The following is an 18340-nucleotide window of genomic DNA, read 5'->3' on the forward strand; positions in this document are numbered from 1 at the left end:
CAATTTTATTAAGCTCGTAAAGAAATAAATAAAATAAATAACATTATTTATCAATTACAACATCATACATTCCCTTGAGTATACTCATGAATGAATACCTTAATTTATAAATATACTAACCCTTTTTCTCTCTTCAATAACAAGTGGATTAGCGAATTGATCATAATGATCAATAATTCGAATTAATGTGTAATAACTTTTCTGATCTATTTGTATCGACTCGATATTTCTTCAAAGAAAAATACCTCGGTTTAAAGTCCCATTGGAATAAATATCTTACAGACAGCCGTAATCTATAGCAATATGTAACGTTAATCACGATTTATACCCCCGAGAGGATGCATAAGCTTATTGGATGTATTTTTGTAGATTATTCCAATGATTATTCTGTCGGTTTGGCGAATGCAGCACAAAATTAAAACATCCACGCATAATATTAGCAGGAGCTCTGGGGACGGCGTCTCGATATTCGAATTGCAATTCAAATATTTTCATTTTTTTTTTCGTAGACCAGTCGAAGCCGGGCATAAAGCCCTGATGAATATGTGGGCGTATATAGTAGCAGCGTCCCGCGGAGACCCGCATCTGCCAGACCGGCCCAGGCGCACCACTGACGATATCGTCAATGATACTACGTGCAAGATACATAGGTACGTCACCACTCAATTCACATTTTAATTTACATATGCATTTATTACATTATGCAGGTGTTAACTTAGCCCACATTGAAAAGCGATTCAAAGAACGTTATAATCGAGAATATGAAAAGGAAACATTCATTATAACATAAGTGCTTTAAAGTCGCAACAAAATAACAAAGAAAGTTTTGTGCATCTCGTGTAGATTGTATGCACGTCGTTGGAAACCTTTGATACCAACTTTATTTTAAAGCTGATTGTTTTCCTTTTATGATTTCTGCTTTATTTGAGTAGACTGTAACTGTAACTCGAATGCTTGTCGCATAGAGCTTTAGAGCAACAAATGTTTCGTAACTTGCAGATTGTTTGCACGTCGTAGAACCTTTGATCCTATAAAATTATGATGTATTTTTTTTCTTTCCGTAGTTCGTAGAGAAACTTTTGCTCGTAGTTCGCTATTTAATGTGGTATTCATAGTTACTTTTATTTTCCATAGCGATTGGACCCGAGTCGGAGCACGGGAGCGAATGGGAATGCGTAAACAGGCATGCTATTAATTAGTTTTTCTTTTTCATTGTGCTCGTTTAGATGTCGAGAGGGCAAAGTGTTTATGCTTCCGAGTTCGTCTGGCAGGTACACGGGGCCGTACCCGGGCCCGTCGACCACCGGGCCGCGCATGCAGGAGCAGAAGCCCAGCAAGTACGCGACCAAGAAGTCGCTGAGCCTGCCGACCAGCCCGCTGCGCGTAACTCGGCCCCGCGCGGATGTGCGCCTGGAGGAGGGCGTCTACCCGACGCTCGAGGTAGGATCGAGTTCAAAAATACATGGACTTCAACTTTCGCGCAACTTTCAAAGCGAGCTTCAGTTTACTTCAACAACAAAAACTTAAGAACTGAGTTTTTAATACTTCTTCAATATTTCTTCACATTGAAAACTATTTAACCACCATTTTATAGACCGTATTCACAATTTGTTTAATATCTCCATTACATTTGTGCCGCTTTCAAAGATTGGGCTTTGAAGTTGCAATCGGAAAATGCCGGTTCAATCCTCTTTTGGGACAAACTTACTCAATGCAATTGATATCTACAGAATATTACAGGTATCTACATCAGGATTTCCTTTTAACTTGGAGTGGGTACATCTAAATTCTAATGTATATTACTTATTTTGTTCCGTTTACATTAACTTCAAAGGATTTAATTTTGTTTTCGATGAAAAGTTTACAAGACTCGAGGATAACCGTCCTTGAACTGACAATTTTTCCCTCTTATGACGCGCGGAAAACGGTATTAAATCCAAACAGGGAAGTGTTGTAATAAAGTTTCTACATAAACATCAAAAAAGGACGAAAATAATTTTATTATGTTTAGAGTTTGAGAATAGGCGGCACATCTTTAATTTACATCTGTGAGTTTTTAAATTGCAGAAGCGTAAACAAAATCTACAGCGCCTTTTTATGCCAGCTTTTTTATTTTTCTAGCCAATAGACATCGACGTGAAATTTTTAGAATTTTTCTTATGCCTTTTCCTCTAAATTCTTATTTGTTTTATCTTCATAGAGTGGAAGCCGATTTTTGTAGCGGACGAGTTGCCTTAATATGCAGTATATTATTTTCATTTTTATAAGACAGGCAGATGGCAGAGAAAGTTTGAAGAATAAAGAGGTAAGGATTTTTGTCCTCAGGAAACCTAAAGGAAGTTTAACGTCAGCTACGGCGGCTTCCTTCATTATTATTTCACATTTTATAATTTTCAAATTAATGTTATAGTCTAGAGATCTAGGCAAATTACACTTTAATAATAATATTTTATAATGAATACCAATAGAATATGTGACGTCACTAGTAAAATTGTATTTAAAAAAAATAAAGCACGTGCGAAATTATCCTTTATTGTTTCTACTGTCTAAAAGTATCCATCTGTTACTTACTTCTCAAATCTCTACTTTATAAGCTCAATATACGTCACTGTGGAGTTAGATCAAGAATTTTAGATAACTTGAACAATTTATGTGGATTTCAAAGGATAATAATTAGTAAGAGACAAACTACCTCGCTAAAGCTGCCACTGCACGAAACATCCGGAGTTGAGTCTGATCAATTCGACTTCAATTCTAAGAAACTTGGACATTTAAATCTTCGAATTAAGACGAACCTTATCAAATATGCTTAGAAATGTAGTATTCCTGATGAGTCTTATTAACTTCGAATGCATTAATACTCTTCAACGTTTGAAACTCCTTAACAATTAAACGATTAAATTATATAACGCGCACAGTTTGTAAAGTTCTGAAAGCGACTGAATAAAATTGTCAGGCCACTGTCAAAGTTGTAACATCTTGATCAGCCTAATGCATTGGTTTAAAAGGGGCAATAAGGCCTATTACAACCGCAGAGCAATCACGGTTTACAACGGAAGCCAAGGCGTATACGTGACACGGGGAAGTCGGTAACGTTCATGGGCCATTGTTTCGATGAGTGCCTTGAACGCGAATCGCCTCCACATTAAGCGTGGTCTTGACGATCATTCACTTTTCAACCGCGGAGGCGGGCGAAGCCCTGGACTCGTGCACTCCCTGAGCGTATTCCGTGATATCGATCTCTTAATTAATTGAGTCTCATCAGCCTCGTGCGAGCTATTACTTGTGTTAACTAAATTCCTTTAATTGAAGTTCGTGGCGGAGCGGTATCGTGACCCAGCCTTCTAACAATTACTTTGATACTGATCTGTACTATTTGTCGACGAGTCTTAATGACTTCATTTCTTTTGAGGACTCGTATGCGGTGTACATGTGGAGGGTAAATGAAATAGAGACAGTGAAATAAAACGTTGCGTTTTCGTCTGCGGTTGGAATATGAGCCCTGTTTTTACAATTCATAAAATTCGTCTAGGTAGCGGAACGGAAGGGGTAAGTTGCATTTGTCATTTGGTTTAAAATAGGTGTTAATAATGGTGAGTCGACAAATATTAGTTTCATGTGTCTTTTATGAAATCTACATAAAAGTTAAGACGTGTGAAATGAATATATATTCAATGTTAGTTTGGCGTCGTTCCATCCTTGAATCCTTTTTCAGTTATTCTCTATGTCTACTTATTCATTTAAAACGTGGAATTTTTACATATAAATTAGACTATCTTTCCATTGAAAAAAGAAATCCTCTTTTTATGGCACGCACCAAAACGAACAGATAATTACGCTGTAACACGAGTTGTGCTGTTAATCCCAAGTAATTAATCATAATCAAATTTGCGACGGCCAAATGCGTTCGTAGAATCAATATATAAGTTCCTTGCTACAGGCACAGGCGAGAGGTTAATTATTGTGCCTTTTAATGACACAACAAATGACTATTCGTGTTAACCATTCATCGCTCTTCAAGAGCTTGCATTACGATCTATTTTCAAGAAAAAGCAGGAATTAAACTGATTATTCTAGTCATTACCTACTTGGTTTAAAACGTTTTAAAATTTTCGACAGCTTTAATTTAAATGAAAAACGTGTTTAATTTTAAGTAACAAATATTTAGGAAGGGTAATATTAATACGTGAATTTTCGTTTATTTTGAAATGTTTATACTTGTCTACATTATGTACAGTATGAACTGTTCGTATTATGAGCAACACAGCCTCTACTACTACAAACTAGCGACTTTTGTTAATATAAAATAATAATTTTTTCTATGGACAAAAATAGTGTCGATAAAAAAGTTTAAAAGTTAAACTAGCGCAGCAATCGGAACTAGCCTCAACGGAAAAGCGGAAGTGTGCCTACAAACAGTACCGATTTTCGCGCTTATTTTTATCCACAAATATGAATATTCCATGCTTCATATTATGTTAAAATAGCGCAATTCATAAAGTAACAAATTTTCATGTTCGTTAATTAAAGTTCTTCACCGAAGTCAGGCGGAGGTTCTCAATTGAAATTCTATCAATCCCGAAGAATCCGAGGCGCATGTCCTTTTTCTTTTTTTTTAATATTGTACATGGCCAGTTCTCTCTTTTTAATCATCAGAAAGCGCTGGACATTTTGTATCGTTGTAGGTTTTATAATTTTTACAAATGACACAATTTAACTCGCGAAATGTTTACGCTTGTTAATTAGCACTCACACGCGCTCCGTAGTCGCCGGCTAATGAGACACTTTTTAAACATTAAACGTATTTCCAATCGTTAAATACTTTGTCATAACTAATAAAACCCTCCATGCACTGTTCTGATGTCATTACTGTGTGTGTATGAATTTTTATTACGTATTTATTAGACACACACTGATAATAAATTGTGGAAGACTTATAAATGTTACAGTAAAGTTATAAAAAGGGGAGTCTTAGGATATCTTAATTAGAATTTGTTTAACGACAAAAATGCAATTTATATTGTTATGAGATATGAGCCTCAGGCTATCGCTATCGCTGCCTTATAAATGCAAGGTCAGAGGTAAGCAGTATTATCAAAGACTAGCCGCTCACCCTATCTTCGCTTGAGTTTAATCGGGATAAAACATATGAAGTTAGTTCATTAGTTCTTAAGTTTATCCATTACAAACAGAAAAAAATCTATCTGCTTTTACAATATTACTGCAGGTTCTCTGTAGAATATTATTCTAGTTCTGAATTGAAACTGAGATGTCTGTCGGCATCTGGATTGTGTGTGGTAAAGTCAAGCCGATTTTCGAATATATTTCGCTCTTGAACATTCAATAGGAAAATACGTAGCGTCCAATATGACACCGCCTAAAATTGTTCAATGTTTTCCTTTTTCATTGTTAGCTGTCGAATTTTAAACATACTCACGTTCTTTGTGTTATATTATTATGTGTTCAGTATAATATTATAGGTACGTAGTTATTTTATGGCCATTTCTTGTAGGCTCGTCCAAATATAGCAATGGAAATTGAGAATTTCCTCTGGTCATCTACGCCATAAGGTCACTGCCATTAATATAATTAAACATGTTTGATGTTACATATCCTCATAATGTAATTCTCTATGTTACCGTAATTTGATTTCCTCCAAATGAATCAAGTTATACGAAAACCATGTTTTTTTTTTACAAATACTGGTCGGTGCACAAAGATACAAAATTTAATAACTATAATATTAAAATTTCAATTTTCTCTCCACCTTTCGATTTGTTAACAAAGGATAAATAGAAATAATTGGAAACGTGGTAACGGAATAATTGCAATGGAATCGATTGTCATTATGGAAAGTTCTAGAAACATTCGAACAATAACGACATTGCACTCAAAGAGAGACTCATTGGCCAAAGGCGATGCCTTCTAACATTTTTCATAGGAAACTAGAAACCCTAACCGACTCTTTATTTGTAGTAATTTCAATGAATCACCTATTCTAGTGGATTTTTTTGCAACTGAGTGTTTTTTCGAACTCGTAGTCGACGAGTTTTGTTTACAAACAACAAAAGGCGCTCCATTAGTATAAAACGTCATTAATGGGAGAAATACATTTATTTACATAGAGAAACTAGTAACTAGGAAACAAATAATTAAAAGCTGCCGTTTCCCTTTAGAATCGGAAACTGATATCTTTTTGCTGCACACGTTGCATCTTTACAATTCATGTTATATTATCAACACAAAGAGGAAATTATTTTATAGATAGAAATTTTTCTGTGTACCTTTCAAATACTTTAAAGAACATTTTTGTTAATATTTTGTTGTTTCCAAACTTAGTTGTCTGTAGAGTGTAGATATAATAGATAAATGTAGATATAATATTATGTTACCTAATTTAATTACGAAATGTACATTGCTGAGGTTATTAAATAACTTTATGAATAATAAAGTCGATAAATAAACTTTTATCGGTAATAAATAAACAGGGTTGTTTAATCAAAATTATCATCGAATGTAAAATAGGTCACAAAAAAGCATTAATCCTGATTCCTGGCTTAAAACGAAACATGCATCGGATTTTTCATCTTGAAAATGATTGGAATCGTACCTATAGCTACAATTGCTTGCATTTGATCGAGTAGGTATTGGAATTGGCCATGTTATCAAATCACGAGCAAATCGCATGAATATCGATGTCAACTTTGTAATTTCACTGACCCAAGTCATTTTGTGCCTGATTTAAATTCATAGTACACGACGCCGTGAACACCATAATACGATGTCTCCAATGCTATTCGGTAACAATAGGAATCTGTTACGAAATATTAAGGAAAATAATCCTTATCCCTTTAAAGCGAAGAGGCTATTTATAAATTATACTGGGTTGTTTTTATTGCGTGAGGAATATGGACAGTGGATATTAATGACATGTGATTGGTATAACTTATTAATGTGATATTAATATAATAAGTAGTAAATAATAACATAATAACAATTCAAATAAGGATATGTTTTTGATTTAGCCACATCTTTATTTTACTGTATATTCTTGAGGATTTACTTTCTTCGATGGCGCAACGACCCAAAGCGGATTTTGGCCTCAGATACCAAAACTGTCTTGGTCTCGCGACATTGCGCCCTGCGTTTGGCGCCTTATACTTAAATAATGTTCAGTCCTTTTTGTACTTCGTCTCCAACATGGCCAGGTCGGCCACTGGGCGCTATGACTATAGTATATCACTCTTAATCTCTTATCTATCATAAACTCTTTTTGGTCTCATTTGTAATATAGGTAAGTAGCACACAAACAACGTTTATCTAACATAATATATTTCATAGCAATTCATAGGAATATTAGATCGCAATATAAACACCCGTAATAGCGTATTACCGAAAACCCATAAGAAACATGCTCTTATATGATACATGTATTATTTCATTGCCGGATGATTAAATAGCTACGGTTATTGTCATCGTAAACGTCTGCAAACGGCTTGACCGCTCTGTGTTGATGTCAGCGATGCTAACTTATATCCTAGTTATTATAATGTGTAGTTTCATTCGCCTTTTATAACGCAGACTTACGATCTCAAGTTAAAAATTTATTTGGACCTAAAAAAGGACTTCTACGTATTAAAGCTAGTCTGAAGAATTGCCAAATTATATAATATGCTATATAAATAATATTATAAAGGTAAATTTGTACAGATGACCCATTAACATAAAGAATGTCGTGCTAATTTCTATTCTACAAGCCCTGTGTAGTAACTGTTAGGCAACACTCCGCGAATCATTGTAATGAATTCTGACGCTCGGTGTTTTTCAATGGGGACACGTGGAATCGTTTGCCCTAATTCGTATGGGAACTTATTAAGTATTTCATGGAAATTTCTATAGCCAAGTTTTATCTTTGTTTCTATTTCTATAGATAGCTTATGAAGCACAATAGTAACCAAAGTTGCTAGACAAACATATAAACTTTAAGTGGATTCTTTATAAATTTTGATGTATGCAATAGCTATGAATACGCTGTAAAAATAACTGCCGAAATGCTTTATGGTTTTTATCGTTCCATGTCACTGAACATGTGCAATGCGAGCCTTGTGACTATAACTCAGCTTGAAGCTTGATCGTCAGTATTCTGTCAATATGGGTTGTTGTCGACTCGATTTCATATGAAAAATGTATGTGTAGCAGTTTTCATACTCCCCCTGGGTCATTAAAGATCGCACGGTTCCGCACGGATTATTCATTTTAATACCTTAACGTATTAACGTATAAAAAATAGAAGAAAACATCTTTTTATATCAATACGTAATCCTACGTATACCTAAGTTGAAAACGTTGCAATTAATTTGTCTTCAAATATTTATTATAAGTGTCAAGGCTTATACTGAAACTTTTACTAATGTTTCTACTTGCAGCAGATTCGCAAGAAAATGGAGCCCGGTACCAGCTTGTGGCGTCGTATGCTGAACGCCATTTACCGCGCGTTGGGGATCCCGATCAAAAACCCCCACTCCAAGCCAACTGACTGGTTTTTGGATAAATTCTCCGCTCAGGAGTTCTATGATAATGATGATCAATCAGATGAAGAAGGCTGCCGCTGGCTCTGCGGTGCCAGGCTGAGTGTCGACCCTACCCTCCCTGCTCACTATAATGTAAATATTCAGTACAAATAGGTAACCAGAATGTGAATAACAATGTCAATCGAAGCTGAAACTCAACACTAGATGTACTTGTAAATACTAATTCACAAAGAGAGCACGTTTAGAGCCACATGTAATGTAAGAGGCGTCACAATGCAACATTTATTTACGAAGCACTAATTACACAAACATACTAATCAGCTAAAGCTGTGCAAATACGCTATTGATGCTGTTTCATATGTTATATATATACCTTTATAGGCAATTATCGGCGCCCATAAACTCGAATGTTATGTTAAAATTATGGGAAATATATACGTATACAAGTTTGAAATTTATATTTATGTTTTAGAGAATAAAAAAATGTATGTGTGCCCAATTTCCATCAATGATCTTCTATAAGAGTGTGGTCTTCGCCTCATATTGATAATCACAATACTGCAACACACTGATAGAATGGCTTTCTGCATTCATCGCTTATTCCTGCTACAATTTCATTAAACTTAATCCCAAAGAAAATGGCTTGCAACTAGTAACTCTATACTTATAGTGTCTATTGTCAGAGTTTCAAATTAAATGCTAAAATGTAGAAATCTTTTTGCAAGTCGCTAGGATTAGAGCTAGTCGAGTGATTTGTAATCCATCTTGCTATCTGAGTAGTTAATTAATTAATATTTATTAAACCTTAATTAACTAGTAGATCTTTGCGAGCACGACACTTATACAGACAATATTATTATATCCATTTTAATATTCTAATGTTATTTAATTATTGTTATTTGTATAGGTACATGTCTAACTTGTTGCGCGTACCTGCTACATGGTAATTATGAATTATAATTGTTTATTACCCACGGCACTAATTGGTAGAATGGAGCAAGAAAAATATTTTATAATCTTTTTTAAATAATATATCCCATATTGCATTACTGACACAATATGAGAATTAAGATTTTCATTGAAGATGATCGGATTGCTCTAATACAAACACTACCCATAGTGCCAGGGGTGATAAACTAATTTTTCATGTGTATTATATTATATAAAGTAAATTTTACTGATATATTTTTTTGGGATTTTGATAAATCAATTATTTATTGTAGCCGTAACAATTCAGTCTCACATCCACAGTCACCATCGAATACTTTAAACTTTATCTATTCTTCTCTAACACTAACAATACTGGCTTGACGTACATCGTAAAGTCTATTTGCAATTAAATTTTTACATATCCTCTGCAAGCTCTCAGCGATGTAAAGCTATGCTTTTGAATGGATGTCATAGTTGATTGATATTTAGGATGCGTAGCTACTTGAGGCTACAACAATAACCTTTCTTTCTTTTCGTTCAGTGGTTAGCCGTGGTGTCGCTGGCTATCCTCTACAACGTAGTTTTTGTTATTGGCCGCGCTGTTTTTTGGGAACTCGATAAGTCATCCATTCCTTCCTGGTTCGCTCTGGACTACCTTTGCGATATTATTTATCTTATTGACACCGTCGTCCACATGCACGAAGGTAAGTGTATTTTGTCACATCAAGAATTAGCTTTAATAATAAATAATATGTTAAGACAATGCAATGCAATGGTACATTACTTGTGTGCACTGTACTTGTAACGCAGCGAATTGAATATTTAACAGCAATAATTAAATGTATGCAATGCAATCATTATTAAACTGTCGTTTACACTGTTGTTATATAAAACTCGATTACACTGTTGTTATATAAAACTCACCGTGAGCAAAAAAAGAAAAACTTAAAATTGAACTTTTCTGAATGTAAATCTCACTTGAAGTCGTAGTGGAGGCATTGGATCGTAGCGAAGGAGAGTCGCTTTGACTATCGCAAATCAACAATTTGGCACCCACACGCGGGCGCACGCCAGGGCGCGCCTTGCGTCATCAAATTTAGCTAACGTGTAGGCAAACATTCGACCCTGCCTAGTTGCTTTTTCCGCGTAAATATTGCATTGCTCGGGACACTATTGCTTTGCGCCCGCCTTGTAAAAGAATTTACATTAATTTTTATTCGTCGAGATGCGAAATGAGATATGAAGCCAATAAAATGTTTACTGTTCAGAATTGAACATTTAATTTATCAGATATTTTTAGTGCAGCGAACGACTTCTACTGTTTGTTTATATTGCTATGTATTTCTATTGCTTTTTAATTAAAATTATATTTTCCAGTTTTCATTTAAGACCTTTCCCTAGTTTTAGCACTTTTACAAATGTATACATTTTCAGGCTATTTGGAACAAGGAATTATGGTAAAAAATGCTGCGAAGCTACGCCGCAATTACATGAAATCAGATTGGTGGCCCTATGATTTCATTTCCTTGATTCCAACCGATATTGCGTACTACTGGTGGTCACCTGGACTCTGCGATTTCGTTAGTAACATATCAACTCTTATAATATAACACCAACGTACTCAGAATTACTAATTCAATGTCAGCCTTGAAGGCCAGTGGAAGGAAAATATTATTTGATACCGAATTTTAAAAACAATTTGTGTGTCGAAAAATATAGATAAATTGTGTACATATTTTAATTCGAATAATGCTTTCTAAAGTTCTTAATTTTATCACAATTTTAAGTCACTTACATACACACTCATAAATACGCAACTAACCAATATTAAAAGTTCATTGAAAGTTTGGTAAGAATATTGTTTTACTTCAGACGAATAAATACATTTCAGTATCCTAATAGAAAATGAACTAAGGTCATACTATATTCAAAATCCAATGGCAAAATCGCCACCTAAAATCGTTTAAGCTCCGAAACTACGTAACTCAATATGCAAACGCTATCAACTAATGATATATTGCTACACGAGTGCGTACTACAAGCTTACACCAATAAAATAGGACAACACAGAAACATTCAAACCAAACACATTCTTTACCTTAGTTATTACTGAGTGTCAATATTGGCTGTTCCAGGACCGTTTGCCGTGCCCTGTTATTGTACGACTCAATCGACTGTTCCGACTGCCTCGAATGTGGGAGTGGTTTGATCGTACCGAAACCGCCACGAGCTTTCCGAACGCTTTCAGGATTTGCAAGGTTATATAACTACAGTAACCTTGAAAATTACACCTATGTCAAAGAATTTACTAAAATCTATTTTTGTTTTACAGACATTTCTGTTTCCTTCCAGGTCGTAATGGCGATATTAGTACTTATCCATTGGAATGCTTGCTTATATTTTGCAATTAGTTATGCCATCGGTTTCGGTAACGATAATTGGGTCTATAACATAACAGGATCACGCAATGAAACTCTAGCTCATCAATACATCTATAGCTTCTATTGGTCTACCTTAACGCTCACCACCATTGGAGAAACACCCCAACCAGAAGTTGACGTTGAATACATTTTTGTGGTCCTCGATTTTTTGGCTGGTGTTTTGATTTTCGCTACGATTGTCGGCAACATCGGCTCCATGATCTCTAACATGAATGTGGCAAGAGTGGAATTCCAAAACAAAATGGATGGAGTCAAACAATACATGGCGTTTCGTAAAGTGAGCGGTGAGCTAGAAGCCAGAGTCATCAGGTGGTTTGCTTATACGTGGGCAGAAAGTGGTGCACTGGATGAAGAACATGTTCTGTCATCTTTGCCTGATAAATTGAAAGCTGAAATAGCTATTCGCGTGCATTTGGACACATTGCGTAAAGTGCAAATATTTCAAGATTGCGAACCAGGATTGCTGGAGGCTTTAGTTCTCAAATTAAAACTTCAAGTCTTTAGTCCCGGAGATTACATATGCAGGAAGGGAGATGTCGGCAAAGAGATGTATATTGTGAAGAGCGGGAGGTTGCAAGTAGTAGCTGATGATGGTCAGACTGTTTTGGCAACATTAGGGGCAGGCTCGGTGTTTGGAGAAGTGAGCGTCCTTGATATTGCTGGCAACAGAACTGGGAACAGACGAACAGCTAATGTGCGGGCTTTAGGATATTCCGATCTATTCTGTCTGGCCAAAAGGGATCTGTGGGAAGCTCTAGCTGATTATCCTGATGCTAGGGCCACTCTGACCAAGCGCGGATGTCAACTATTGCGCAAGGTTAGTTTTTATTTATAAATATTTAAAAAAATGTACCTACTGTAGGGGCTTGTTATGTGCGGGTGTAATAAAAGATGAAATAACTACGCAAAGGTTATATTTCGTTAACTACATATATTTATTCGGTATGTAATTAATATTCGACCTAATGCGACCAACCCGCGTCCCGACAAGCCCTTAACTGTCAATGCATAACGCACGAACTGTTTATATATGAGTTACCGTGTGAACTTTCTTAGCGTTACACTTGAAATTCGATAACTCATAAATTGGCTTGTCGTCGCTACATCATTCCCCCCTTAAAATAAAAATGGTATACAAGTAAAAAAATCTTACAATAAAATTAAACAATAAACAAAGGGGTATATATAAAGTGTCGCTATATAAGATTACAAAATGTTTACAATATAAAGTATAAAAAATGTTCACAATATAAATCAATCATAACGTATACAAGTGGTTAACAGTTAACACCTAATTTCGTTAAACTATTTATGTTTTTACAAAAACTTGCGTTGTTTCTTCTAAGTGGCGTGCGATAATTGTTACACGTCATCTAACACTTAGTAACATTAACATCTCAAATCTCAATACGTTCTTTACACTTGTATCGTTTAATATTACAAAGGCTATTACTATACACTCATAAGCCATAAATCAAAAGTACTTAAATTTCTAAGTAGTAAACATTTCAATCAAAACTCAACACAAACATAAATTTGAAATACCATACTTAAAACGTTAAGCAATGAACTCGTTTCAAAATTTCTTAAGTTTATTATTTATTAAATACGATGTGTTGATTAGTAAGTATTTATTATACATTTCTAAGAAGACTTAAGAATACTTATAATCATCGTAATTCTAATAAATATAAAATAGTTGAAACAATTACAAATACAATACTATTACCTAAATCGTACTGGTAATCGTATAGCTCTTCCACTACGCGTGGTATGTGTATTAGGCAATTCGCTACTTGGAATTAGTATCGGAACCTTAGTATCTGCCCCAGATGTCGTATCACTATCATCATTCAAATAATATGCAGGTTTTAGACGGTCTACAGATATTCTAACTTTCCTGCCAGTCATTTGAATGTAAAATACCTTTTCCTCTCGACTCAACACACGATAAGGACCGTCGTATGTTGGTTGTAAAGGCTTACGTACTGCGTCGTTTCTTACAAAAACATAATCGCACTTTTGCAAATCGGGGTGAATAAATATGTTCCGTCTTTCATTCTGCCTAATAGCTATTGACTGATATTTTCTAATAGAGTCTCGTAATTTACTTACATACTCAAGACTGCTATCTATTTCTAAACTCGATTTTTTATCGTAATAATCACCTGGTAATCGTAAAGTTGTTCCGTACGTAATTTCTGCTGCGCTTATGCCGGTATCACTTCTTACTGCTGTTCTAAGTCCTAGCAACACAGTTGGTAATTCCGTAACCCAAGATGATGATATATTGCATAAACGAGCCGTTAATGCCGCTTTAAGCGACCTATGCCAACGCTCTACCGCCCCGTTACTCTGTGGGTGGTAAGGTATCGTACGCAACTTATTAATACCTAATAACTTCATTAGTGTAGCAAATAAGCTTTTTCGGACAACCGAAACGAGAGATCCATCCTTCATATATTACACGCGAAATCGTTTCAGCAGTTATATATCTCGTAGGAAAACATTCTGGCCATCGCGTCCCCCTGTCACTATGGTTAGGCAATACGTCCTAAAACCTTCGGGTGAAGTGGGTAAAGGTCCAATTAAATCAACATGAATATGTTCAAACCTATCGCACTGCGGAAACGATCCTAAACCTGACATTGTATGTCGATTAACCTTTGATCGTTGACATTCAATGCATGTTTTAACTTTTAACCCATTGGCCAACGTGACGAATCATATTTGGCCAATAAAAACGATTTTCAATCAATTTGCGTGTAGTCCTTATTCCGGGATGACATAAATTATGTACACTATCAAAAGCAATACGTCGAAATTTATCAGTCAAATAGGGTCTAATTTTAACATTATCTAAATTACAATAAATAAATGTACCGCTTTCAAGTAACATTATTTTCTTTGACCTATTATTAGCGTCTTTCGAATTAGATAATTGTAACATATAAGAATCTTGTTGTTGATTCTAAGCAAGTTCTGCGTAATCTATTACAGTGGGACAACTTATTGTTGCGACTCGTGATAACGAATCCGCAACGACATTATCTTTCCCACTTACGTGCCTCAAATCCGTTGTGAACTCACTAATGAATATCAAGTGTCGTGTACGTCTGGGTAAGTCTTTCTCGCTATTTACTTTAGAAAATGCATAAATTAACGGTTTGTGATCCGTATACACCGCTAACTGTCGTCCTTCGACCAAATTCCGAAAATGACGAATAGCCAAGTAAATTGCTAATAACTCCCTATCATACGTACTATACTTGCGTTCAATCTTAGATAAATTCTTAGAAAAATAACCTACATGAGTATCCGATGCGTCCGTCATAAGTGCGAGCGATGCATCGGCCTTAGGGTGCTAAAAAAATCTACACTTTATAAACAAAAACATAAGTTGAGTTACCTTGGCGATAATAAATAACCATTTATACGGTCGCCGTAAACTAAGATCTAAAGTCATTAACTTAGTACCAAATGTCTTAATTACACTAAACTACACTTTATAATCACTACACTGTACACAGTACACTCACTCGCGGATTGGTTATTTTTCGACACTGGTAAAATTATTAAAAGTCGGCTCTCCTGCTGCTTCTGCCACGCACAAGGTTGACGATAGTACTATCTGGCGATATGCTTAAAGCAGTAATGGAAAAAACATAGCCAATTGGGATTTTCTGTTTTGATATCCCTGCACGATCGCGACTTCGGGATGCGGAGCGATGCGTGCGATTTCCGTACTTTCGACCGCTAAACGATTTGCCTCTCGAGCCTGCACATTCCAGCTGGTTTACCCGCTGCTTTAGTTGTGCTAACTGCTCGAGAAGGTTTAACTGTACCGACGAAACTGCTGTAACTGGAACTGCCGGATTCATTTTGAATTAAATTTTAAACAAACGATATCTATGCAATTCACTATATAATAATGTTCACTTTTCGTCGGGGGTCACCAATGTAGGGTCTTGTTATGTGCGGGTGTAATAAAAGATGAAATAACTACGCAAAGGTTATATTTCGTTAACTACATATATTTATTCGGTATGTAATTAATATTCGACCTAATGCGACCAACCCGCGTCCCGACAAGCCCTTAACTGTCAATGCATAACGCACGAACTGTTTATACATGAGTTACCGTGTGAACTTTCTTAGCGTTACACTTGAAATTCGATAACTCATAAATTGGCTTGTCGTCGCTACACTACAATAGCAGTTTAGCTAATTGTTTTGAAAACAAATGAAAATTGTTAAAATTTATATCTAATTATGAAATGTATTTGTTAAAGGATGGCTTGCTCGACGAATCTATTTTTGAAAACGCAAAGACCACTCAACTCAGCATCGAAGAGAACGTTCGCAAACTGGAAGCCACTGTCGATCTTTTAAACAACCGATTACAAGGACTATTAGCTGATGTTGGTCAAGAGCAAGCCAAACTTAAGCAGCGGCTGAACAAAATAGAGGCCAGGTAATTTTGCGATTTTTTTATGTTATTTTGGACATTAGGTATATTTGCTCAGCGAATATCAATACCTCATCGATTTATAATTGACAATAATAAGCTATAGATTACGTTATTTCAGAATAATAGAAACGGATGACGAAGAGTCTACTTCTGATGATTCAACGTCAGAATTGCGCAGCGACGTGATCAAAGTATGCGACGCAGCCAGCTACCGCGAGGTCCCCTCGAGCTCCACACAATACGTCTCTATGCTGTACACCAACCATCCGATCCGGGAGCGCGGCCATTCTCTTTGCGTTGACCGTACACCAGGGCTACTCCACATTACACCAGAACCGCGAAGCAAATCGTTACGCTTAAAGAAAAAAGACAATCCAAAGTGAAAGAAATGAAAGTGATAATATGGTTAGTGGTTAGAATAAAGAGATTGATATCTTCAAAATTATTATTTTTTTTAAGTAATTTCCTTTATTTTGTTATACATTTAGACACTAAGAAAGCTTATAATTTGAAATGAAATTTCATAAACCAACAAAAAAATTGATGAAACTATACCTTTTTTATTGTTTTTTATAAAAATTGAAATTGACTGTAATATTTTGATAATAAAGTAGATAAATTGAATTAGAGTAGTGACAGTATAATAGGAATGAAATGTTGGTAATGGAACAGAACCCCATCTCATTAACAAAGTATTAATAAAAATATTTGGAAGTACTTTGCTTACCTGGTGTAGATCAGCGTTATTGCGGTTACAGGTTGGGTAGAAATAATTTGGATATCCATTTATTATTACTATCCTTGCTGGCCTTCTTCTTGATCTTTTAGATATTTTGATGTTTTGATGTGGATTAGCAGCCGAATTCTCAAAGTAGACACAATTTTAAGATGATTTTAAGACGTTGAGTTGGATTCTGTGTCATTATAACAGAACGATTCAGTTAAGTGTGAGAATTCGAGAATAGATTTAATGTTGCATTTTGAAACTTATTAAATGTATAAGATGTTTGTAAAATTGTAAGTTTGGCCTCAATTCCATCGACAAGAATCAAATTTTGAATGAGAACAGTCGTTTTATACGGCCTTTTTGTATGGTTACACTCATACGTACAGTTTATTATTAGATTTTGGAAATCAATCAATTTGTTGATGGAATCGGGTCTTAGTATTTAAGTCGGTTTTTACGACATCAATTATATTTAGCTGTAATAATTTATGGATTATTAGTAGTCAATATATCTTATTATGTATTTCAATTTATATATGTATATATGTAGGTATATATTTAAAGGAGGGCGTTGATATTTATTTATATTTATAATATAATAATATTTATTAGTATATTAATATATTCTGAATGTTTTATATCATCTGAATTTTTTTTAAGTTTAGATACAAATATCTATGAAATGTAACATAACCCAACTTTTGAAAATTTTAAATATACAATCTTGTAGATTTTTTAATGCGAAAGAAAATATACTATTTCAAACAAACGTAATCCTTTATATTTCGTGGATTTTAAAAAGTCTTTTGGAAAAGTATTTCATATCTTGTATTTAAAATTGAAATTAACCTATAAATTTTGATAAGAAACATATTAGTGAATATGTCTTTAATAATAACAAAACACTCCGATCGAGGAGTTACTCTTGTCCACAATCAAGATCTTTTTCTAAGAAATATAAATCTACTATCATTTGTACTTTTATATCACTTAATCGAATGGCTCCTTAGCCGAGTCACATTTCATATTTCTCTCACAAAGTAAATTTATATAAAATTTTCATAAAATATATCTGTCAGTACCGAAAGAATATCTCTTCGGGACCATATGGCGTTTAGAAATGCCCAGAAATATTTGTTTCTTTTCCTGTCCGTAAACTCTACATAGCACGCAGTTAGTCAAAAATTTTGTTTGTCAAAAATTATGTTTAGTTGGCTTATTATTTTTACGTTAATATTTT

At 34.9% G+C, this 18340-nt stretch overlaps 1 protein-coding gene across 1 annotated transcript; it reads left to right on the forward strand.

Moving 5' to 3' along the window:
- The first annotated feature begins 3266 nt into the window (after nucleotides 1-3266).
- On the forward strand, nucleotides 3267-16798 carry LOC149910991 (cyclic nucleotide-gated cation channel subunit A-like). Its single transcript, XM_090106150.1, has 8 exons — nucleotides 3267-3549; nucleotides 8427-8663; nucleotides 10003-10165; nucleotides 10896-11041; nucleotides 11597-11719; nucleotides 11814-12719; nucleotides 16195-16376; nucleotides 16492-16798. The coding sequence occupies exons 1-8, from the start codon at nucleotides 3496-3498 to the stop codon at nucleotides 16754-16756; spliced, it is 2076 nt and encodes a 691-aa protein (XP_089962276.1). The 5' UTR covers nucleotides 3267-3495; the 3' UTR covers nucleotides 16757-16798.
- The last annotated feature ends 1542 nt before the right edge of the window (nucleotides 16799-18340 follow it).

This window comes from Colias eurytheme, chromosome 1, assembly GCF_061535395.1.
Source record: "Colias eurytheme isolate Ceu_HAF_F1 chromosome 1, ilColEury1 Martin Lab GWU primary, whole genome shotgun sequence".
NCBI classification, from domain to species: domain Eukaryota; kingdom Metazoa; phylum Arthropoda; class Insecta; order Lepidoptera; family Pieridae; genus Colias; species Colias eurytheme.

Excerpts from the sequence above, each read along its gene's own strand:
- LOC149910991 (XM_090106150.1), top strand. The coding sequence starts at position 3,496 with ATGAGCCCTGTTTTTACAATTCATAAAATTCGTCTAGGTAGCGGAACG. Across the intron at positions 8,664-10,002 it reads CCCTCCCTGCTCACTATAAT|TGGTTAGCCGTGGTGTCGCT; the intron begins GTAAATATTCAG and ends CTTTTCGTTCAG. Across the intron at positions 16,377-16,491 it reads CTGAACAAAATAGAGGCCAG|AATAATAGAAACGGATGACG; the intron begins GTAATTTTGCGA and ends ACGTTATTTCAG.